The sequence below is a fragment of the Acanthopagrus latus genome, chromosome 21 (assembly GCF_904848185.1).
Source record: "Acanthopagrus latus isolate v.2019 chromosome 21, fAcaLat1.1, whole genome shotgun sequence".
NCBI classification, from domain to species: domain Eukaryota; kingdom Metazoa; phylum Chordata; class Actinopteri; order Spariformes; family Sparidae; genus Acanthopagrus; species Acanthopagrus latus.
Window position 1 is genome coordinate 20012413 of NC_051059.1, and position 25717 is coordinate 20038129.

The following is a 25717-nucleotide window of genomic DNA, read 5'->3' on the forward strand; positions in this document are numbered from 1 at the left end:
TTCAGTAACCAAGAAGAAAGAATGGGCAATCAAACTGTCTAACATTTTAGTCACCTCAACAAAATTAAAGTGATAAAAATACCTCCCAGAGGACCCAAAAAAAAAAAAAAATGCTCCCATCATTCCTCTAAGCAACCTTGTCAGCAGAAAGAATGATGACTAATTATGAGCACACAGACGCATGAGATGGGAGTGGGATATACTATTATGGTGACTCGTTTTGTATAATTTAGCATCGCCTTCATTTAACTGTATTATTATTGAGATTGAGCACCAATTGTTATTGGACCATTAACATTGTGCGTTACTGCCCACCCTGGTAATTTAGTTGAGGTGATTAAATGGATCACATCTCTAATTATAGTTTTAATTTAGGAAAGTAGCAAGCTGTTGTATGTTCTGTTTTAATAGGAGCCTTCGTGTGCAAGGCTTTTGGGGTTCTTGGAGCAGCAGTAGGTGGAACATCTGTCTGTTGGCAGGAAGTGCATGTGCAACACCGATTCTGCGAGAACAGCTGGGAATAGCAGGGGCTCCATATGGATGAGTGGCAGGCCTTTGGAAATGTACAGAGTGCTGCCTCTGCAGAACACAGCCTGAGAAATATCAGTGTAGCATTCATACCCATTTCTGCCGAGCAGCTCCGTTTGGGAATTTAATGCGCTACACCATCCAAAAGTTTCAAAAATAATTCAAAATAAAAGGCTAGAAAGTATGAAGTTCAGAAAATACTCCAAAGAATTGAAATGGATGAGTCAGTGTTTGTATCTCACTGGTGAGATAGTCATTTATCTGCCAGGTCCCATATCTCCACTGAGAGAAGAAGTTTAAGATGCAGGCTAGCTGATATTTACCCAAAAAAGCAAAACAATAATGCAAGTGTCCACCTATTTGTATCTCTATGTAGCCCAGCAAATCCCTCATTTATTCAGGGAGGGGCCATGAGTTCTTTAAATCACTAAAATGAACTCTTCAAAATAAAACACAATATTTATAACAATGCAGGGTGATTTTGACCCAGTTACACCTTTCTCTGTTCCTCCCAGGATAATGATGGAGGAATGACTGCACAGCTGCCCAGTACCATCACTTCCTTTATACAGACTGGTCTGAGACCAGGGGAGGAGTACACAGTTAACCTGGTGGCGCTCCGAGACCAGGGTCGAAGCCAGCCAGTCACTGCTACTGTCACAACATGTAAGTGATATTAAAAACTGTACTGATAAACCTAGATGTTTGGATATGATATCATCAGCATCGAGTTTCGCTTCAACACTGCCGATTTTTGTATTTGTGTTTTTTGTTTGCTCTCTCTCACTGGTTTGAGGTGGGTGTTATTCATTCAGAGAACCCCGATGTTTGTTCTTTGGTGCACCGATCCGGATTTAGCAATATTTTAAATGTGATTACACTTGTTTGCTTGTTTGCTTGCACTGACAACAACACCACCCTCATAGTAATTATGAAACACAGAAAAAAAATTAAAAATCATAGATTGTATGAGAAGGTAAGTATCAGATTTGTGAGCTGAAGGGAGTCCATACAGTCAACAAGTCAGAGATATTTTTGAATACATGTATAAATGGTATAATACCAAAGAGTTTAAATACTTAATAAAGTCAGTAGCAGTGCAACTAGCAACTTAAAAACCAAAGGTGACATTTCAAAGTTGCTGTTTGTTTAAGCATCATTCAGAACCCAACAGTTTTCAATTAACAGTGATGAACAGCGAGTCCTTATATTTGGAAGCTGAAAGAAGCAAATGTTTATCATTTTTGCTTTATTAAATGCTTTAATGATAAAACAGTTGCCGTAGCTGTCAACAGCATTAGCAGCATGTCAGTAGCATTATTGTAGTACTCCCTCCACTTTGTAGACTGCAAAACACAGAGCAAAATACCCTGACATAAGCAGTTACCATCGCCTTGACATATTTGTGAGTGTGTGCCACCATTTATGTCCCTGACGTAAACCTCACTGAGGTATCGCCCCCAACTCCTCACCCAGCCGACACTACTTGGACAGCTGTAATACATCCAATTCAAACCTCGTCCATAACAATTCAAACTCTGATGTGTGTAGTCAAAACACCATCAATTTTCTGTCAAGTCTTTCTTCGTTCCGTGGGTTGTAATTAAGTATCGATTAATAATTCATGGAAGCCATTAATTTTTCATGGTGGCACACTGCAGGACACCTTATTGGATAAAGAAAGAGAAAAAGACAAATTTGAAGTCACTCAATTATTCATAACAAAGATTTATCCTTCGTTGGAGGTGGAAGGAAAGCTGCGTGGAGTCGGGGGAGAACCAGAGGGAGAGGACAGCTGATGTGGGAATTGGTTCTCAACAGCTGTCTTGCTCAGGATGTTTTCTAGGAGGAGACCCAAGGGGCCAATTTCTGTAAGATCAAGGATCGGGAGGACCTGTGATCTGTCAAGCCTGACTCTGGGATTTTGTTAGATCTCAGAAGCCTAAAGAAAGACTTTAAGGGAGAATTTGATCGTCTGTCACTTGGTGTGTGAATTGTATCATTACCCTAAGTTATCAAAGCAGAAGCAACCAGCAGGGAATAATAAGCTATTACAGCACAATATGCTATGATATGTTTGTCACCTTTTTTAGACTTAAATGGGTAATTATTCAAACACCTCCCCAGAATCTACAACTGCCACTGATTATATTTAAGTCGTAGCTTTCGGGGTCATTTAGGTTTCAGTGTTGATTTAGAGTTGAAAAAAACACCTGCTTTTTCCCAGACACCGGTGAAAGCAAGAGTTGTCAAACCATAGCTTTTGTTGAAAGAAGTAATTAACACACTATTGAAACAGAGTGCTAATTATCACATTTTTGAACACCTCATTGTCTCGACTGAAATGCCCTTATATTGGCATTGATGCTCTAACAACAAGAAATTGCTGAGTGAATGTTTAGTGAATCCTTCTCCTGTCATCCATCCATCCATCCATCCATCCATCCATCTGTCTGAACTTATACAGGTCCAGGTAGAAAGAACTCTAATCTCTCTAGATCTGGGTCTTTCTTCTGGGTCTTACCTTGGGGTCTCATAACAGTTGGACATGCCTGGAAAACCCTAAAAGGCTTGTCAGCTAACTAACAAAGCCCACCAATGTCCAGAGCTTTCAGAATCCTAAGACTAATCGCATTCATAACGGGCACTCTACCAGAGGAGCTTCTTAACTACCTCAGACACCTCTGCCTCCACCAAAGAGTAGGTATTGGTTGGGTTCAGGGGTTCCTCAGTGTCCTCTTACCACAATAAAACCAGTCAAGATCAACACTTCTCCTCCCCTGCAAATGTCAGCTCAAGCCAAGCCTTCACTTCTTGAGTTGTCTAATGGTTTCTCCATATCCTTCCACTGACGTGGCTTCAGCCCTTCTGGTTTTCTGACACCTTTCTCCTGCTTGAGGAAATCCCCCGGGTCATTTAAGCCCGGAAGGCCTCCTTCAGCCGTTTAGGTTTTCATATTGTCGACACAACAGACACAAACAGCCGTCTGACCACATTTCTGAGCATCTACCTCCATAATTCATGTTGTATTTTAAGCTCTCCTCTCAGATCAGGGCTCATGATTTACACCGTGTACAGATAAAGCCTATTGTCTCTGCGTATGTCAGGTCTGATAAGTTTAATGTGCGTGGCTGTCATGAAACTGCTTTTTCTGATAACAAATCTCAATTTACCACTGCAAAAGCTTGAAGCAGTGACTATTTAAATGAACTTTTATCACTTCTCTTTAAGTTTTTCATGTTATTTTCCTTTGAATATGACAAAACTGTTTCTGAACTGTTTCTGAATGTTCAGCCAGATTAGGGATCGTGTTTACTTTGTCATTGAGTTTGTTTAATTAAATCATTATTTGGCAAAGAATTAATTATTTTCAGGCCAGTCTTTTTAGTTAGTTTTTTTTTCAATGACTTGTATTTGACATTACTTTGATATTTAACAATTGGAAAGTTTTGCTTCTTTTGTTGACGTAACGTTTGCAGAATTAAAAATCCTCAAAGAAGAGCTTCAACAGTTGAGAAATTGACCAGTTCAACCACAAGAAACTATTGGCAACAGTTTTGATTGATCAATCCTATAAGCAAAAATGTGGTCTCAAGCCAAATGTGATTTGTGAACAATGTCTTATGTCCTAGTTAATAGAATATCTTGGAGATTTAGAGCGTTGGATGGAAAAAATAAGCAATCTAATGTCACCTTGTGCTTCAGGGAACTGTCAGGGCCATTTTTCACAATTTCCTCAACTTTAACTGACCCGATAATTAGTTGAGAAAAAAAAGTCTTCAGATTGCTCTAATTAGGATAATGATATCTGTCCAAAAATCAATGAATGGGTAATAAAAATGTCAAAGAATATCTGGACTTAACCAAAAATGAGTGCAGCAATACTTTTTCTCATTAGATAAAGCGACCTCTGCTTTGTTTGTAACAATGGCAACAGGGCGTTAAGTAATTATGCTCTTTCTTCCTGCTTTCCTTTATCCAGTGATTGATGGCCCAACACAGCTGATCGTGCGTGATGTGTCAGACACAGTAGCCTTTGTGGAGTGGACTTCACCAAAAGCAAAGATTGATCAGATTGTGTTGCGATACGGCCTGGTGGGAGGAGAGGGTCCACGGACCACCTTCCGCCTCCAGCCCACACTCAGCCAGTACTCCCTGCAGGTAACTGGTGGGGTGAATGTGTGTGTGTGTGTGTGTGTGTGTGTGTGTGTGAGTGTGTGTGTGTGTGTGTGTGTGTGTGTGTGCGTGCGTGCGTGCGTGCGTGCGTGTGTGCGTGCGTGCGTGCGTGTGTGCGTGCGTGTGTGTGTGTGGTATACAGATCTGATGTGCACTAACCTGTCATGTGGGGACAGAAAAGCCAGTCCTCTCAACTAAACATTTATCTTTGGGTTGAGCGTTGAATAGTGTTACTAGTGTGTGCTTGTGTGTGTTTATGCTCTTCATGCTTGTTAAATTATCTAATCTCAGAATCTGCCTGACGTCTGTGTCTGGAGATAAAAACAAAGACAATCATAACATCCATGCAAAGAGATCAAACCGACTGAACTGTCCATGTTTTTTTTGTTCCACAGGTTCTGCGCCCTGGTGCACGTTACGAGGTGTCTGTGAGTGGTGTGAGGAAGGGAAATGAGAGCGGATCCATTTCCACTGAATTTACTACCGGTGAGGTCTGACAGCAAGCAGATGTCGCCAACAGTGTCCAACTGTATACTGTAATGTTTCTCTATATAGAAGACGGTAGTGAACATCTGTTCATGGTAATGTGCAGGGGAAAGCACATTATTGTCGCAACATTATTCAGATTTGTTCAGAGTGCAAACATCTAGCGAGTGTCCTCAAATTGACTTTACTTTCTGCTATATCTAATGTAAAATGTCTGCATATGATTTTAAAATATGTAATCAGGGGGATTCAAATGGATAAAATCTGCAGGTTGCTGTTGATTACAGGATCTAAATGAGTACAAATGGACGTGTAGCAGCTGATGCTGATGTGCAGTGTATCATGTCGTCTTGCATGCTCAGAGCATCTATGACAATTCACAGTTTGAACTGTTTGTGATGATGTTGAAACCCTGCTTGTTCACCATCCCTAAAAATTGGTCTCAGTGTCCCCAACATTGTCAGCTTTATCGTTCTTCTCAGAGATTGATGCCCCCAAGAACCTGCGTCTCGTGTCAAAGACCTCCACCACCCTGGAGCTGGAATGGGAAAACAGTGAGGCTGAGGTAACTAGTCATGGACCAAAATGAGCATTAATAATTCATTTTTCATAATTTTTCTTTCAGCCATTTTGAGGTATCAATAGGTGGGGTATGCACCTTAGAACAACACAACAAGGGTTGATCGTTTAAACGCCAGTTCTGGAAATTCATTCGATTTGTTCTCTTTCAATCTACCTTCCTCTTGATGTGTTTGCAAGTAATACTGCTGATCAGTGGCGAAAAGTAAGTTAGTGAATTTGAGGTGATTGTACCGTATGATTTAAATTCTACAGTGCTTAAATTACTTTGCAGATTAAGATTTTACAAAGCATATAATTAGATGGGTGAAAATCAGCAGCTTTATCACGATACAATATGATTTTGGTTTTATTGATTTTCAAAGTCCTGCGATCGATATCAGACAATATCACCGGCCCATTTAACACAATCAGTTACGAAAAGAAGCTGTCAGCACTTTATTCTCTATTGTATCTCATTAACAGCAGTCATTAGCTGATCACCACGTCATCAGCTGATGGAGGCCCTTTAGATAAACAAACAAACAAATGAATAACTAATAATGATGATTAATAACTGTCTCTCAACTGACCTGTCCTTTCTCCAAAAATCCCAAACTTTCCACACTTCTGATTCATTCCTGAGAGGAGAGTATACTGACTGTCCGCACCATCTTAATTACACAGATCACACAGACATGCCTCTGAAAATTTCTAAATAAAGGCGTATCCCAAAGATGATGAGGACTAATGATTTGACTTTGCATCACTAGTATTGGATTAATTATAAAATCGATATGGCTCCTACATATGGATCTGTGTTGATGGATCGTTACACCGTTAACGATTAACATATACAGTATTATCCAATGTAATAGATTACACCCCTTAAAGAATGTGAACTAGCTGAAATCAGCTCCACATCAGCGAAGCACAACATGAAAAATGCTGCTTATGTGTCGATGAACCAGTAATCTGATATACTGATGGTACTTTTACTCAGAGTTTCTGAGTACTTCTTTCAACACTGAACGCCATTGATGCTAAACCTCCCAATATCAGCTTCTCCTCTTTTTCAACCTTAACATTTGTCCTTGTCTTTTTGTCTTTTATGTATTTATTATTTAAACGAGTGGACGGATGTGAAATGCTTAATACCTTTTACAGATTCTTAGAACAACCTTAGCTGCCCATTACATCACAGAGTCTGTGTTGATTATGCGTTTTTTCGTAAAAATAAACACTAATTTGTCCTTAATCCCCCGATTTTATCTGCCCTCCCTTGACCCACCCTGCGTACCCAACAAAAGCAGGTTTTTATTCCTCACCTTCTTCTGAACTGTTGTGTTGTTGTACTGAGCATTTTATCATCACACATAGGTGGGTCTACATCTTCTGAGCTTGGTAAATGCCAACCTGAAAGTGGTCGCTCAGTGTTTTACTCCAAATCAGAATGTAATAAATCATGTTTCTTCCCTCAGTAGTCACAGTGATATTCCCAGTGCTCACTAACTACACAACCAGACTTGTGAAGCCAGTCTGTCTTAATGCCTCATGGCACTACAAATTTATTCATCCTCATGACTCTGCGGAGTGTTGACAGAGAGCCAAATATCACACTGGGCTAATGCAAAATAAACCATTTATTATTCTGGGAACCATTGGCAATGCAGGGTAACATTTAAATCTGTTCTGGCTGTTGGTGAAAGCCTCATATTTCCTTCCTTTTTTTAAAAAGAAAAAAAGTTACTTTTGAGAGTCTCCTTCCGTTTGGCGTCATAATGTTTCAATGTGTTTGTTTAATGCAGGTGGAGGGCTACCAGGTGGTGTACAGCACTTTAGCCGGGGACCAGTACGACAAAGTCATTGTACCACGCAATGAGGGAGCCACCACGAAAACCACGCTCACAGGTAAGCGAGCGATGTTGTTGTTTTTCCTTCACCTGATTTGTTTATTTGTTGTGCTGACAGTTTTTATTGAATAGCTATCATCAACATCTGTGGGGGTGTTTTGCTCAGTGCGATGTTTTTCCCCATGCCTCCGCTATTATCACGGCACATCTAATGTGCAGTGAAGAAGCTGGCAAGTGCCTGTGTGTTCTACATGGCAGGATTATCTCTGCGCCTAACGCTCGGTTGACAGGGCTACTGATTGTATCTGTGGAAATGCTTGTTGTCCTGCGGGCATATCGAAAGGCTGTCAGAAAAGGAGGGGTCAGCCGGGATGTTTTTTCTGAAAGGCCATAGTGCTGAAAAGGGCACGGCCAGCATAAGAATAGAAGCAAAAGGTCCTTGTGTTATTCTGTTGGTCCGCTGCAATCAATGCTGCCTGCACTCTCATTCGTTCTCTGTCACTCTCATTTTCTCTCCCCTTCCACCCTCCATCTCCGCTAATAATCTCTGCCTCCTTCATTTTCATTGCTCATCTCCGCATCTTTATTTCTGTGGCGTGAGGAACTCACTGCGGACGTGCTGAATTGATTTGAATCTGATCAATTATGCAGCTGGCACGAGAGAAAAAAAAAAGGTTTCTCCCGGAATCTAACTGATGTACGTGTGAATTTGCTGAGACCTCATCACCGATGTACAACTAATTACGCTGTTATGAAAAACTCCATCTCACTGACACGTGCTCGCAGAGGTAGAATGTGAAAAAAAAGTCTGGGGGATGTTTCTTCTTGCTTCATTTTGTACTAGGTGAGTAATCGGTTCACTCTCTCTCCTTGTGACTCAGACCTGCTTCCAGGAACAGAATACGGCATCGGCATCTCTGCCATGAAAGGCAGCAACCAGAGCACACCGGCAACAATGAACGCCAGGACGGGTGAGCAAATCACTGCCTTTACTCCACTGTCAAAAAACTGGTGATCTAACTTATGCCCATGAGACACACAGAAGAATTGTACTAGAGTTCTCAGCTTCACAACAGGCAGACTGACCCATCAGTCATCATCCATAGACACGTTTCCACCGTAGGAACTTTCCCCAGGGACCAGAAAACTTTCGAGGAACTGCTTTTCCACCACAGGGACCGAGTCTAAATTAAGTTACAGGGACAAATGTCACTGCTCGAGGACGGTTACTTTCAGCGCTGAGAGAATTTGTGTTCGGCCTCATAGTGGCAACATTTTATTCCAGCCACAACCGGTCAGTTTTTTGTTCAGTTTGAACAGTCAGAACATAAATAAACAAATAACGTGTAGAAAACCACTGTCACTTTTTCATACATCAGCAGACTAATTTGCCTTATTCCTCTTCCAAATTATGGGATGCATTCGAAAACGCAGACTATGAAGAGCTGAAGAAACCTTTTAGTTTCAGCGACTAAAAAGTTCAGAGTACTAATGTCATTCTCAGGTCATGCTGTTGGTCCCGTTTTAAACATTAAAGCTGTTTAAATGAAATTAGGCAAATTAAATTTTGGCACGACTTGTGCTGTTTAAGGGCGGCGTGTAGCTGGTTTGTATTACCTGCTTGGGTGAAAGTTCCCAGCATGGCATTTTAAATCTGTATTAATGCGTCCCATTCTGCTAATGGCCCGCGCTTTACCTCTGTAATTGATCTGCTATTTGAATTTTTATTGTGTTTTTAGTTGTTTGGCTGAAAGAAGAAGAAGAAAAAAAAAAGAAGGACCCCATTTACCCTTCTGCGTGAAATTTTATTTCGTGGAGGGCTTCGCTAATCTTTTCAGCACACTGACTGTCAAGCACATCTTTCCTCCAGTTGCAATTATTTTAATGGCTGATGGTATTTTGCAAAAATTATGCCTCCATTTTCGTTAAGAACACTCTCTTTCTACCCCGCTATTTTGTGCGCTCTCTTTGAACTTTAAAAATGCACTACAGCTATTACATCTTACTCATATAGCTTTAAATAATATGACAACACCTCTCGTCTGCCTGGCACACAGCACTGCTCATTATGCGGAGTGTGAGCTGCTAAAGGCTGAAAGCGTAGTTTCTATTGACAGTGGCTTTAGTCGAACTAGTTGAAGTTTCTTTCTGTCTTGAAAAACACATTTTTGGCAAGGAGTGCCAACAAACATTGAAGGTTCAGGCAAATAGTCCAGTCAAGGGTCAGGTGGGAATTAAACATTGATCATTCAGTGGGAAGGTTGGGTCGTTGCTGCAGGAAACAAAAGGCCAACCATGAGAACAGAGAGAACCAAAATAGTTTTCTTGTTCCTGCAGATGAATGTTTGAGCCTCACTGTCTCACTCTGTCGAATGATGTATGCACAGAGTCTGATACTAGAGGGATGTTTTTACAATGATTGGTGGAAGTGGAGGTTGTTTCTGTGTTCATATGAAATCTGATTAAAAGGGGCGGACCAACGATCATGATTCGTGTAATCACACACAGTCTGGAAGACAATCCCGGTCAGATATTCAGCAAACACAGGTATGACGTGGACACTTGAAGCCTCCAGCACACAGACACGGAAAATGGACAGTGCAGCGGGAGACATCTTGTGTCCAGCAGTTAAAACGTGTGAGAGGAAAAATATTTGCATTTTTATATATTCTGGACTTCATAATGAGGGACAGGGAGCAGGACATTAATGTGGTAATTATGCTTTCTCTATGCAAAAACCATGTCAGACATATATTAGAGAATTTCAGTGTGTGACTTACATGTGTGGGTGGGATCTTTAAAGGCAGCATGTGGGATCTGGATGTTAATTTAAATGTCCTTAGACATGAACTTCCTGGAAGCTGATATTTTAATTAGTAACCATTCTGCTTTTGATGTCAGCGCTGCAGCAAACAAGAGGACATACTGTAGATAAGAAGACGTTCTTTTAGTGTGATAATGTTCCACAGTATTGACACAGATCGCACAAAAAATTTCATAAAAATAAAATGTGACTCAGTGCATGTGTCACAACAGCTTCCTCCTGTCTGGACATGGACAAAAGAAGCTTTTTGATAGTTACTCTTTGTGCACTCTGGTCGAAGGGAGGCGTGCAGCGGTGAGTGGCTGCGTGTCACGAACTTTGTCAACATCAATACAAGAAGAAGAAGAGGGTGCTGCGAGCTGTATTAGCAAAATACGATTCATCTGCTTTTACTTTAATCTTCTTTTTCAATATGCCGAATTTGCAATCTCAGCTAAGGGCTTTAAAACTCATTCACGATTATTATATTTTATGTTTTTCTTGTTGCAACTGTATTTCTGTGGTGCAGAACACAGAAATATGAAACATGGGGCGCCCCAGCAGCTCACTGCTTGGTAGAGTGTGGACTCCATGTTAAGAGGCTGCAGTGGCGTGGGTTCATTTTCGAACTGGTGGCCCTTTCCTGTATATGCTGTCACCTCTCTCAGCATGTCACTCTTCACCTGTCCTTTCAAATAAAGTGGTGAAAAGGCAAACAAAAGAAACATAGGAAAATGAGACCACACTGCCATAAAACAACAAGATGAGGTTTTAACTTTAGCAGTAAATGTATTAATTAAAAAGGACATGAAGCCTTGTGCACTCTCCACATAGCTTATGTTGGGGTAGCTCAACCAAAGCAAGGGTGAAATAAATGATAAAATGAAGTCATAACTTGAATTTTGAGATATTACATTGATATTTCAAAAATCTCGTTTTTCTCCAAATGTCTGGTGTTGTGATTACGGTTTATGAATTTGATGTTGAATGGAAAATACTTGATAGAGATTAGATGAAGAATAAATTACTTTCACACACTTAAATATGTCTTGAGTGACAGGTGGGAAAGGGAAAAAAAAAGAACTACAAATAATAAGCTATAATGTCTAGTGCACATAGCTCCTTGTTATATGACATGGAGGAGAGGGGGCGCCCCTAAAATGTCAAACAATATCTTAAATTGACGTCATTAACTTTCCCTGTTGCACTCAGGTCCGTTCTCAGGGTCAACAGAGTTAATATGATTATCAACACTTCAGAGTTTCACTGAAATCCTGCTTCCCCTCTATCAGGCCTGGACGTGCCCTTGGATCTGACTGTCACGGCTTCTACGGACAACACCATCACTCTGGTGTGGGGCGTCGTCCAGGGTCCCATCGACCATTACAGGGTCACCTACACGTCCTCCTCTGGCGTCTCTACCGAGGTAAAGAAACTCTACAGATGTCAGATACATCGCAGCACATAAACTGACATGGATGTGTGTGCCGCACACAGGCAGACCAACAAGGCTATGAGCTTTTATTATGAAGAACCTGTGCTTAGCTGCATCTTCTTGTTCCAGCTGACAGTTCCTAAAGATGTCACCACCACCACTCTGACGGACCTCGAGCCCGGGACTGAGTACACCATCACTGTAGCCGCAAGAAGGGGGCGACAGCAGAGCACCGCGGCCACCATAGACGCCTTCACAGGTAGAGACGGTTGTGTTGTTCGCCGGAGCCGAACTGACCTCCATTTTTTGTGTTTTTCTGTTCAACAGATGATATAAACTCTCCCACAGAATCAAAGTTGCTTTACAGAATCTGTTTAATTCACTCAATTATCAAACAGAACTAAGCTAAATTTACTCTGGAGTGTTTTTCTCCGCTCAGATAAAGACATGAAAGATCAGCCTATTACTGCAGAAAGCCAAACAACGGTTTTAACAACAGTGTTGCGTAATGAAGTCGAATGCTGAATTTAATGAACTAAAGTGTAGCAGCAGGTAAGGTGAGTCACGCTGAAAGAAAAGTAGAGGACCCTAAAAGACTTTGAAGAAGCAATTAGTGAAGGTAAATTATTCAAGTCAGCTAATGAGCTTGTTACAAATGTTCCCTAATTGCATGACTGCTTTGCATCCGCATGTGTTTCCGTTTCTTCAGATTCCTCCTTCAGTTTTCTTGTCACACAGCGCCGCTTGCTCGCTCTTTCTCTGAGAACTTCAATCACATCAAAACTTTTTTTTTTTTCTCCAGACCTTTGTCAATCTCTCCTACTGTACATATCGGATTGTCTGTCAATCTACGCGCCGCTGTTGGTTCTTTGTTTAGTTTTTTTTTTATTTAACACAAAGCCTGATGGGATTTTCAGTTGTCACAAAGGATGGTGTCATAATGATGTTCATGCGCTTACCTGCTGTCAGATTTGTCATTCATCTCTTCATCGCTGTCATCATCATCATCATCATCATCATCATCATCATCATCATCATCATCATCTCTTTTCTTCCTCTACATGACCGTCGCGGTGGTTGTCACCATCATAATCATCATCGCTATCGCAGAGATCTCCATCGCATTCATCACCTTGTGTCATGTGCGGCTCCTTTAGCAACACCGCTCGAACCATCTGGAGGAAAGAGACGGGAGAGTGATAAAATGACACATCATGAGGAATCAGAGGGAAGAATTATTAATTACCTGTCATCTTCTCAGCCGCCGTTTTCGTGGCCATATTGGCAACATCTGTCTTCCTGCGCTCAGGTGAACTCATCATAAGGAAAAAAAAAACAAACAAACAAAAACAAAACCTGGTGAACACTTCAAAGTTTGATCTTGACCTGTGATCAAATATAAATCCCACTCTGCCTTTGGAGCTTCTCTGTCTGTCCTTCACTTTTCTTTGTTGCCGAACGTGAACTCTTCCATTTCATCTACGTGCTTGGCATTATTTAGTCATTTATGGACTCATTTGTTTGTTTATTCATTTATTCACTTTTCCAAGGTTTGTAAAGACACTGTAATGCTAACAGCAGCAAAAATTAAAAGAACCCTTCCATTAGGGGAAATGTGCGGTAAATTATTTTGATTATCTGTGTCCTTGTGAAGACTTGAGCGCTTCTTTGTCACAATATTAAGGAGTGGTTGCGAGAGGCCAAGATAACCAGACCTCTCCAGTTTGGACCCTACATTTCCCATAAGGCAACAAACATTTTTTATTCAACCCCTCATGCCTGGTCAATATCCTTTTAAGATCATGAGGTCCCAGTTTGTAATGCAGTTTACTGTTCGAAACCTGAGCCCAAATTGGAGTGATCTCGACAGCATTATTAGGGCTTTTTAGAACATACGACCTACCTTTGAATTCTGGCCACTTTCTACAAATTGTACCTTTTAAAGTTACTCTCTGGAGTTTGGATCTCAATTGGTGCTGTAGAGCTGTGTGTATTTGAGCGTGCCCTTGTGTTATTACATCTTCTAACAGCCTCCACACATACACATGCACAGCACGAGTGAGTGGGGACAATGTTAGGCTGGCTGTATGTATCTATACAGTCGTGCCTAATTACGAATCCTCTTGCATTTGTTGCTGTGTCAGCTGCTGCACTGATTCTTATTCATTACATCATCTCCGGTCCACATCATGCATTTTGACAACAGCATCTGCTATCATCATCTTTTCTTCATTGTCTTATTGCGAGCAGTCCCATCACATCTTCATCTTTGTGGCGGATAATCTCATTAGTTACTCTTTTTTTTTTTTCCTAACCAATTAAATCATTACTTCCACATGATTGTGGTCTGCTCTGACTCTCACCTTCCTCATCAAGATTACACCCAAGACTAATTTTCTCAACTGCATTATAAATGAAGTGATACACCATTCGGGACTGCTTCCATCCATCACTGAATTGCTTGTCTGTCATCTCCATAACAATGGCAGCTGGTCTTTTTTTTTCTTCTTTTTTCTTTCTTCTGCTGCTTTTTTTTTCCCATCACAATTTCCTGCTTGTGGTCGACTTTTTATCTGTCCTTGAAAACTCTCCGGTGACCTTTAAACCCCCCCGTTCCTCCAGGAATCAGGCCCGTAACCCACCTCTACTTGTCAGAGGTGACGTCAGACTCTGTGTTGGTGGCCTGGAGCGCTCCAGCACCGCCAGCTGACCTCTTCATCCTGAGCTACAGCTCTGCAGACGGGACCGACACCTCTAAGGTGACGCTGGACGGCGTCAAGACAAGGTCACTGGTCCAGGGGCTGCTGCCGTCCACTCCGTACACCATCAGTCTAATCACAATACAGGGGGATGTTACCTCTGAGCCCATAACAGCATCACTCACTACAGGTGAGCTGCCTGAGGATACATAAACATGAGCAGCTTAATAATGGCTGCGTGTGAGAGCTGTCTTTGAAGATATGCATCCTTGGTTTGTTTTTTTTTATTATTTCATTGTTTTCATGTCTGGGCAGAATGCATGGATTTTCACTGTACCTATGAAAATGAGTCTTTTCACATTATCAATTAATCTGCAGGTTGATCAGTTTTTGGCCTGTAGTAGAGCTGCAACTGAAATATAAATAGAGAATTAGATATTAATTAAATTGTAAAAATATAATGTGAAAATATGAAAAAAAACATAAACTTAAACATAAGAATTTTGTTTATTTGTCACTTATGATAGTAAATGAGTCTTTTGGACTGTTGGTTGGACAGAAAAAGCAGTTTGAAGATTCTGCATTTTGGGGAACGATGATGTTTTGATGATCATTTTTAAAGATTGTTGACACTTTATAGACTAGATGATTAATAGTAAAAATAATCATCGGACTTATTGATAATCAAAATAATCATTAGTTGCTGCTCTGTTCTATAAATGTTCGAGGGCATGTCTTTAAATTGCTTGTTTTGTCACACCAACTCTCAGTTTCCCATCACATAAGAAACACAGCGGGTAAGCTCTCACTAGGTAATGTCTGGTTTTATTTTACTTGTGAGGAGAAGTCAATAATTAATCAATTAACAAAAGAATTGCCGGCTATTTTTTGGTCTATCAACCAACCAATTAATTAGCGAATTTGTTTCAGCGCTAATCTCGTTGATCACGGCGATGAATAGATTGCACTGTTTGCTGTTTTGGGGGGTTTATTGAGACAGGTGGTACTGGAAGGTCCCTGAATCCCACTCAGGATTAAAAGGGGAATGAAAGAGGTTTAGAATCGATGAGGAAAAGTTAGGAAATAATGTGTTAAGTAAAGTAAGGAAAAGGGGGAAAGAATCAACATGGAAATACAGTATAGGGAATAGGGATTTCAAATTAAATACGTATTTCCAGATATTCTGTTGTAGCATTTAATTTGCGGAGAACAACGACAGAATGATTTTGACTTCTGACTCCTTTTACTCTTCTGTGGTGTCAAATGGCTGAGGTTTGCTGCCAAATAGATCATCTCTGAGTCAATTGCCAGTCCATACAATGATGTGTTATTTCATATTCATTCTAAACTCATGCGCCATCCTAACATTGGGAGATATTTAGGAAAATGCTGACGAATGGTTCTCCGGCACAGACAAGGACAGAGAGGAGAATGGTGAGCGAGGGGGAGGACAGATGCCCTCGAACTGTAACATTCAGCGTAAGAGACGCAGTCGGCCCTGCGCTTTGTACCGTTTCTGTTTCATCCTCCTGAATTAGTTCTTTTCCTTTCAGGCCTTCCTTTTATCTCTCCTCGTGTATTTACAGTTTCTCAGTTTTCTCTCTGCTTCTCTTGATTAAAATGTTTCTCTTCCAGCTGCGCCTCTATGATCCTTCACACCTTTGTCCGTCTTTGTTAATGTATTACACAGTATTACCCCGTAATTCTTCATTAACTGGCTTACCGTGAATGGGAGCTCTCAGACCAATTTCTTTTGATTGCGAATGTGCTATTCACATCTAGGCAGAGAGTGAACGAGGAGAGGAAAGGCATAATAACCTGACTGAGAAAGACACAATGGGCGAGACAGAAAAGAAGAAATCTGTGGTTATTTATTTATTTATTTTTTGCTAGAAATTAGGACAAAAGAGAAATCATCAAAAGGGAAAATATGCAAGGAATGAAGGCAAATGGAGTAAAAGACAAAAGTCTGCATTGAACAATAGAGATGTTAACTCTGAACTGGTGCCAGAGACACCTGCATGCTGTCATCTGATCACTGTGCCAGTTCCATATAATACCCTGGCAGCTCCGAGCACTCCCTCTCTCTCCTCTTTACATTCACCCACACACAGACATGCAGATTTGGAGGGTGAAATTGGACGGGGGACTCTGAGACAGATGTGCAGTACCTCTTGCACCTGTCTTCAGATCGTGGTAATTTTCAGTGTCATGCTTTGATCTCGCTTGTTTGATGAGACGCCGCCCTCTGGCTTTCCTTGTATGATTAAGTCTGCTTTTAAGCGTTACACATATTTCATTTGAAATCGTCGGCTGCCGTGTGCTTTAACCACAGCTACAGTGGGCTGTTTTGGGGTTTATCAGACTGATACCGTCTCTGTCACTGCTGTCGACCCGAACGGTGCTTTAATGGAGCTCAGCCTGAGGGGCCACATTCATTCATTAGCTTACACAGTGCAAATTGAATTGTGATCTTCCAGGGGGATAAAGTCGATAGGAGTAGATAACTCTGACAGACCTATTCTGTAACTGTTTCCGTTCAGACCTTTAGAAAAAGCTTCATGAGAAAATATAGATTTCTTTAGCCTTTCTTTTCATACACAACCTTTGCAGAAGCAAGCATGATTAGTAGGATATGCATGCATAAATAATCACATTTTATATAAATGCTACAACTGTATATTATACACTACAAGTAGAATTTCAATGAGTTCAGAGCCGGGAGTTATAGATTGCCCCCCTCTGCATGTGAATAATAGCTATTATTCTTTTCAAGGCAGGACAACAGAGAGTGCAGTTTGTTTACGAGCGCTGCCAGTTCCCCCTCTTGTCCACACTGAGAGATTGAAGTGATCTCTTCATCTCCTCCTCCTCTTGTTTTGTCTTTCCTTATCCCTCTTTTCTTTCTCTAGTAGCTGAGGACGTGTCATTAGTTTAATTGTGGGCTCACATTGTTTTCGCCGTAACCTTTTCCACGGCAGCTCGGCCGTCTCAGGGGACACACATAAAACAAATTGTCAGCGGGGGGGGGGGTTAAATCTCCTCTGAGTAAGCCCTGCTCAGTTTCAATGCTAATGCCGCCCATTGTTTTCCTTTTAGCTGGACGGATTTCTCCTGGAACATCTCTTGATGGTGTTTATTTATTGTGCAAATTTGCATTAAAGCATGCTCATGCTTCCAGAGACCAAGGACAGGTCTGTTTATGCAAATGTGATCAAGAGGTGAGGAGATTAAATATGGACAAAGCAAGGAGCACTGAGGCACTTCCAAGGGCACTGATTCTTTTAGATCTTCATGTAAATGTACTGAACTTGCTTTGTGATACACCTCATGAATACACCTCCACATGCACTCCTGTTGTACTTCATAAGAATCTCTGGAAATCGTCAAAGCAAGATCTTCCCGGTCCCCACATTTGAAAACACCAGTCTCTCGGTCCAGCTTGACCCCCTGCTAACACTCCTCCACCCATCATCTCCCTTCCAGGCATGGACCCACCGAAAGAAATGGCGGTGTCGGACGTGACCGAAGATGCGGTGACCATCTCTTGGATCAAACCGCTGGCTCCATTTGAGTACTACAAGCTGTCCTACCAGTCAGCCAGAGGTAGCCCTTCCTTGCTTAATTTTCCTCACGTGCAGTAAAGTGTTTGATTGCATTACAACAAAAAGGTATTTATTATATTAGCAGACACGCCGACACGCTGCATTTTTATGTTACAGTTAAATGAACATGGCATTTGGTGTTGCGGGTCCCTCTGATGTAAGATATTTTGTAGCAGCGAACCTTGTTACACACCCCGCTCCACCTAATTAATTGTAGCATTTTATCAGTGAATTTTAATTGAATTTTTAATTAAAATTCCGTCTTGATTAAACATTAACTCTGCGATGCAAAAAAAAACCACACGCCAGTTGGCAAAGCCGTATTCCCCGTACACAAAGAAAATGTAAGATCAGAGTGAGGGCAAGCACTTTCTGATGTCGGCCCCTCTCTCTGATGTCCTCTGGCAGGTCGAGTGGACAGCGTGGTGATCGACAGCGATGTGACCAACTACACCTTGTCCAGCTTGTTCCCCGCAACAGAATACGAGATCAGCCTCAACGCTGTCAGAGGGAGTCAGGAGAGCAAAGTGGTCAGCACCTCTGTCTTCACAGGTAGGAGTCCATCCGGGAACATTGTTAGGAGCGTGTACTACAGAAGAGAAGCGCACAGCTACACAACCATACAAACTAGACCTCCGCTTGCCTGAGAATTTGTGATGCTGTCATACTGTAGATATGTATTTCAGGACAAAGCTGGGAAATAATAGCCCCAGCAAAGACAGCAGGTCCCCCAAGAATGATCAGTTATCGCTTTATCAGAGAATTTAAAAGCACCGTATCAGCTGCCGAGACTGAGCCGACCCCAACAGGGACATCTGGGACATTTCTAGATTTATGTCCGACCAGGATCAGGTCAGGAAATCTATGCCCAGGAGTCAGTTTAAGGATGCATTTTTATGCCTCTGTGCCACCAACAGCAGTCGTTAGAGGCATCATATTTTCAGTCAGTTTGTCCGTCGGTCCCAAAACCCATGAATCCGAGATTTCAGGAACGCCTTGAGTCTTTTTTTTTTTTTCAAACTTGACACAAACTTCCACAGGAACTTAATGACGTATTGATTAGATTTTGTCGGCGCTGCTGGATTGAAGATCCGTATGAAGCATTTGAAAAATATTCTCTGAGTGAAGACAGCGCGTCTCTCACTGGAAATTATTTACTGCCATCATATGTTGTTAATATGTTAAACAATGATGACTTCCATGTATGAATCTAGACAGACATTAACGTAAACTGCATCTTGACTGCTTGGCAGAGGCAAACAACTGTAACATATCACAGTTCAGTCAGAGACTTATAACGACTTACAATGAACAAGCATTTATTGATATGCGCACAATAAAGATGGGAAATAGGAACAGTCTCTGGCAATTAGAGCCCAGCATGGTGTCATGATATTTTAAGGGGATAATAAAGCTGAACGTGGACTGGGATCCCCCCCTCCAACGGAAGATGATTGGATGAAGAGATTGGCTGAGATGGATGACAAGAGATACATTGTGAATGCACTGAAACGACAGCAGCAGAGATGAGAACAGATTTAAAGTTTGGCAATTGACATTATGAAGGCTTAAGAAGACTGTTGTATAATCTGGTTTATTTAACTGAAAGAGCAAGCAGCCACAGTCAGCTGATTATGATTGAGGAGAGATAAGAAGCAGAGAGATAGAAAAGGGAGAGTGAGACGAGTGCAGATGATGAGTAGCGTTACACAGTCTTCCTGATTGAACTTAAGCTTCATCTTCATTTCTGAAGCTCGACTCACAATGCCCTGTGCCGCTGTGTCTGTGCCAGTCACACTTGTCGTCTGGCCATTTTTATGTGGCCATTTCTCATGAATATTCAAATTGCTTGAAAAATTCCAAATGCAGTCAACAGTTTTGAGGTCTGAACCAGGCTCTTTGTGAGTCACATGGACTGAAGCAGGATAAAAGAGAGCATGCTTTGTTTGGAGAAAGCGTCTCTGTTTTGTTGGTTTGGGAGGCTGCTTTCTTCCGCAGTCTCAGGGTTTAATCGCTCGTTGTAACCATGGCCGCTGCAAGGCAAACATCAAACTGTACGTGCGGTGGAAGCTGTTTCCTCAGGGATAAAAATCAGGTAGACTAAATAATAGGGACACCTGTCAGTATAAGGCAACAGCAGCACAATCTACAGTTGAAGTTGAATCAACACCTCTCTAACACATTACGACCTTAACGAAGGGAGGATTTACTGCAGCAGGGTTGCATTGTTGCTGTGCTGTTTCCCCGACTCAACGGTGTGATCTACCTTTGCTGTGCTCTTGTACTGTTCTGCTGCTCTCATACAACAGGAAGTCGCACCGCATTCCTCGCGCTCCTTTGACTGCGAGCCTTTGATAAATGTCCCGTTGTGAGTGGGCGGCGGCGGGGAGGGGAGGGAGACAAAATGTTTGCCACGTCAAGTGAATGAAGACTTCCTCTTCCTCGGCGAGACTTTCAGAGCGATTGTTCTTCCCATAACAATAACGGCTGCGTGTTTGGAAATGTGTGCTAAAAAGAGCAGCAGACTCTCTCTCTCACACAGACACACACACACACACACACACACACACACACACACACACACACACACACACACACACACACACACACACACACACACAGGCATCAGGCAAAATCTAAGTGCACAGCTGACATTGCAGGAGGTGCAATCTTTGCTGCTGCAGTAGATGAAACTGTCCACTCCGTGACCCAGTAATTGGTAACCTACTCCCAACTCCATCTCACTCTCCACTTCCCTCCCTTGCTTATCTCTTTGCTTCACCTCTATCCTTCCATATGTTTGTTAAGCCTCTCTCTGTCCCTCCCATTCTTCTCTCCTCCATCCTCTTTCTATTTCCTCACTGCTTCATCCCTTCTTTCTTTAATCTCCTCTCTCGGTGTCTCCCGCCCTCTATTTCTCCCCAGTTCTTCTGCAAAGGTGGAAGCTCATAACTTAGTGCGGCATTATTATACAGGAAAAACCTCAGTTGCACACACACGCACACACACACACACACACACACACACACACACACACACACACACACACACACACACACACACACACACGCGTGTGTGAAAGAATTCCACTAACCTAAGATTAACACACTCTCCCAGTGCTGTACGCATAATCTTCGGTGCCTGTGTGGGAGAAAAAAAAAAAAAAAACGAGAGCTAAGGAGAGCGCGGCAGAAGAGTAGAGCAAAAGGTCTGTTTGCATGCCAATGAGAACTGAATCACCTGAAGAAGTCAGGTTTAAAGAGTCCACTGAGAAGAAAAAGAAAGCCAAAAGAGTCTCTCTCATTCTCATTCTCATCTCTGTCTTATGTTTCCACTCCAATTCTTTATTATCAGCCCCCTTTTTTTAACAATCCCAGTGTTCTTACAATAAGCAGAGCCATTGGCCTTGTAATAGCCTGAAAACAACACAACACCATAGTCAAGCTTCCTAGAAATGGTAAAAAAAAAATAAAAAACAATCTCCTGCACAACCAGGGACATTTTAATGCCTCTTTGAACAACAATACATAAACAGGGGATTTGGGAACGTAATCCAGCGTTGCCTGGCCAAGTATGTAATGACTTGAATGGCGCCGCAATTGCTACTTGCTTCCTCTCTGTAATCAATTATCATCAGAGGGGATGACAAAGCAAGGAGCCGTTTTTTAATATTGTCACCGCAGCAGGTAGCGCTAATCTACTATGGATTTGGGAGGGTTGACATTAAATGGACTGCGTGGAGGCCTGTTTAATGGAGGGCGCTCATTAGGAAAGTGTCGGGGACCCCTGGTAATGCATCGCTCGTCTCAGAATGGAAGTACGGAGGGAGGCCTTTAAAGTCCCTCCCTACCTGATTTTTTTCTTGCAGCTGTTAAGACGAGATGAATAAAAGGAAGACTGCTATTTTAAGTGGATGCTTAAAAGATCGTTTCAGAGGAACCAGTGATGTCAGGGGCAGAGGTGCTGGCAAAAGAAGGGATACAGTCCTTCAAGTTCTGGTGCTAAACACTTAAGAGAAGTCAGAGAATTCAAGTTCAGCCATTTTGGAAGAATAAATTTGATTTTGCACTTGTAGTGAATGTAGTGGCACACTTTTTTTTTTCTTTTTTTAACATTGCATGCCGAAAATGTTCTAATATAAAATCATAGAAAAGTTTCCCAGTAGCTACAAGGCAACACGGCCCACATGTGGCATGAAAGCAGCTGGTGCGGCAGGTAAAATGTTTTCATGGCTGCTCCGTGTTAGTACTTGTGCCACAAACACATCCAGTGTAGCTGTGGGGTTATTTTGGAGCACACACTCACACGCATCACCTGCTTTTTGTGTGCAGCTTCCACAGCACCGGGAGGGGATGCAGAGATAGACTGGGGAGTTAAATGGCACAATGTGTCTCACTAACTGCACTGCCTGCTGCAGTCTGGTCCACTTAATGACCAAAGACGCAGCACAAAGCAGACTGACCGCGTGGCCGACCGGCGCAGCGAGGCCATTCTAAAAATACAATATTTAGCGGGTAACAAATGGTCACTTTCATTTTTTTCCTCAAGATTTTTTTCTAACATTTCACAGCAAATCACATTTCCTCCGAGGGCTTTACAGTCTGTACAGTGAACGTTATCCTCTGTCCTTTGAGCCTCGATTCGAGCGAGGAAGAACTTCAGTTGAACGCATTTACATGACTGCAACAATAACGCTCTTGAAACATAACGGCAACCTCCATGTGCCTAATGTTCTCCCATAAAATCAACAGTAGAATCAAATCTCTTTGCAGGCTTGTAAACTGAATCAGCATTTTATTTGTACAAAATAAACAGTTAGCTGTTACCCAGTATTAATAAACCAAGCAGGTCAGCAGCTTGAGCTGTCAGTCAGTGAAGCTAGCATTAGCTCATGGAGACTGAAAGCCCTCAACATGATCAATGAAATGATGTCTTACACCCACAGCTTCTACTGTCAGACTCCAGACTCGACCTACCAGATGTTTGTCACTGGACAACAACGTAGTGTTCAGCCCTAAAATTATTATTACACTTTTAAATGTGATTTCTTGTCATTTTAAGTATAACAGTAATGAAGCGTTCACTAAATGTGAGCAAGATACAGATGAAAAGATGCAAAGTAAACATCGCTATTCCTGATCCACATAATTTAATTATTGGCTCATAAAAACGCAGTCTAATATTGATTCACATATCATTTTAAAGTCACCTGTAACATCCAACCCAACAGCTGTACGGTTTTCACAATATTGTATTTTCTCCCTCTAGTGCAGTGAACTGGCAAAGTACCACTCCGCTTGTTTGACCTCCTCAAACACAACCTTGGCAGACACTGTAATTATCCTTAGAAGCAGGACAGAACTATGAATTCATTTCAGCCGGCTTTCAGCTTTTAGAGTAACGTGGGCAGATCACACTATTGTTTGCTCATGCTTAATTTTGTTATTGGGTCTCGTTTTTGTGATTTTCTCTGTAATCACCGTTGTGGTGTGTTACCAGAACAGCAGGTTTGCACCATTGAAGGCTGCCAAATTCACATGCTCATTATCTCAATGTCCAGCTTTCCTGTATTCCTGGATAGATGGTGGCGATGTGGCATGTAAAAACAGTGTTATTTTGGCAGTGGACACTCTATGGATTAATGATGCGGAGATTCCCATCAGCACAGCCTCATACTGTAATCCCAGAGCAGCCTTTTGTCGCTTTTTTTTCAAAACCTCTTCTCTCGCCCTTAATCCAAACGTGATCTTAAGCGCTGGAGCTTGACTTTCAGACACAGATCCGAGCGCGAGCATGACGTAGCGGCCTGTGATTCACTGGTGCAATCAGGAGATGGAGACCGATGATTGGATTATCGTTGTGCCTGATGAAGGAGGATGACCTGTTTATTTTTTTTCTTCTTTGGCCATCTCTACTTTATCTCCATTGCCAATCTAATTGACTTGGCAAGCGTCCATTAAATTCACTTAAACCTTTTTGCAATTAAAGTAATGATTTTAATCGGGTTTGTTCATCTATCGGAGCGATAAGAAAGACTCAAACTCACTTCAGTGCGCTAATGAGCGCCATTCCTTTTTTCTTTATTCTGATGAGGGCAGGGCAATATTAATTACCTCATCTGGGCCGAGCTTTCGGAGCACATGCGGTGTTCTGTGTTCTCCTGCCTCGCTCTCTGCCGTGCCAAAATAACACGCCTGAGGAGAAATTGGGGTTGAAACACCGAGGTTAAAGGTATAATTAAATTCAAACTCAATTTTGGCATGTCCAGCAGTCTGAGAATGAAATTAGGTGGAGGGTGGGGAAACAGTAGGCTCGGGAGAATAACTGAGACCTTCTGCAGCTTTCTTGACTGCATAATTTCTCTTTGATGTGTGTAAGAATTGAAGAAACAGTGATCAAAATGGCAAAGAGAGTCGGAATTAATCGGTATGAATGCAAAGCTCTTCTGTGTCTTGGCTTCTATGATTATAACTGATGATGATTGTGGAATGATGTTTTTTTTTTTAGTATTATTATTTGAATAGTATGCTATTCAAAATCGGGAGCTGTAATTGATATTGTACGTCCCTCTGCGATTGTACCGCGATCCGCTGTGTAGATAATGACAACCTCTCTGCATTTGAAAGCGGCAATGACACAGCTCCGTCGTTCATGTCGAAATTCATGTAATCTTACAAAATATCTGGGAACGGAGACAAAACAGCTACCTTCCAGACAAAGTGGGTTTTGGTCAAACTGCTTTTTTTTTTAATACATATATGTTTTTGATTTTCTTTTTCTAAGCGGATATGACATCCGGCAGCAGGTTAGGAGCCGTGTTATGTGGTGAAGGATTTACAATTACAATTTACAATTCGTTCCCGATTTCCAAGCGGTGTCATGAACCGGCACAGACCAGCATGCCTCTGGGCACAATTTGACAGATCTGTAACCAATCAGAGCAACAAAAATGTGACATGGCGCTGACAGAGGCATCCAAGTTGGGGCAGTTCTTGGTCCGTTTTCAAGTTTTCCTTCATATTCTGCATATGCACTGTAGTGTTGTGCATTATAAAGAGGGCAAAACAGGCAGCTATTTTAACTATTGATCAATCTTTTAACCATTAATGTATAACCACCCATCTCTTGATGGATGAATGGATCCTGATGTTAGCCTTGTTTTTGTGGACACATTGGACTTACCCTTTTGTCGTGTTGTTATCCTAGCGATGGACATGCCAGCTGAGTTGACCGCTCTCAACATCACCCCACAAGGAGCCCTGCTGAGGTGGAACCCCCCTCTCTCCAGTGTGGACAACTACGTGCTGACCCTCACACACAATCAAGGTGAGTTCCTGTCATCAAAGAGGCTTTCATTCACTCGCTGTTTATAAGACAATTAAAGGAATCGATTAATAAACCACCCACTGCAACGCCCTTTTCTCTGTGAGAGCTGGATTTCTAGGATGTCAAGTGACTACAGCGCAGTTGCAAATCACGAACAAAGTCAGCTCATAATCTGCCCTTCACACATCGGCACCACTGAAGGATCCTCCTCGCTAATTTCACAGGATCCTTACAGATCAGCTTTCTTT

General features: G+C 41.8%; 1 protein-coding gene across 1 annotated transcript in view; it reads left to right on the forward strand.

Moving 5' to 3' along the window:
• The window catches only part of tnr (tenascin R (restrictin, janusin)), a 200012-nt gene that overhangs the window by 144339 nt on the left and 29956 nt on the right, over positions 1 to 25717 (forward strand). Inside the window, exons 18-29 of the mRNA XM_037084415.1 lie at positions 1044 to 1194; positions 4511 to 4689; positions 5100 to 5190; positions 5673 to 5755; positions 7557 to 7659; positions 8483 to 8572; positions 11697 to 11830; positions 11969 to 12098; positions 14462 to 14728; positions 18025 to 18144; positions 18552 to 18695; positions 25350 to 25469. Coding sequence (XP_036940310.1) covers positions 1044 to 1194; positions 4511 to 4689; positions 5100 to 5190; positions 5673 to 5755; positions 7557 to 7659; positions 8483 to 8572; positions 11697 to 11830; positions 11969 to 12098; positions 14462 to 14728; positions 18025 to 18144; positions 18552 to 18695; positions 25350 to 25469 — 1612 coding nt within the window. The remainder of the gene's footprint in view (positions 1 to 1043; positions 1195 to 4510; positions 4690 to 5099; positions 5191 to 5672; positions 5756 to 7556; positions 7660 to 8482; positions 8573 to 11696; positions 11831 to 11968; positions 12099 to 14461; positions 14729 to 18024; positions 18145 to 18551; positions 18696 to 25349; positions 25470 to 25717) is intronic.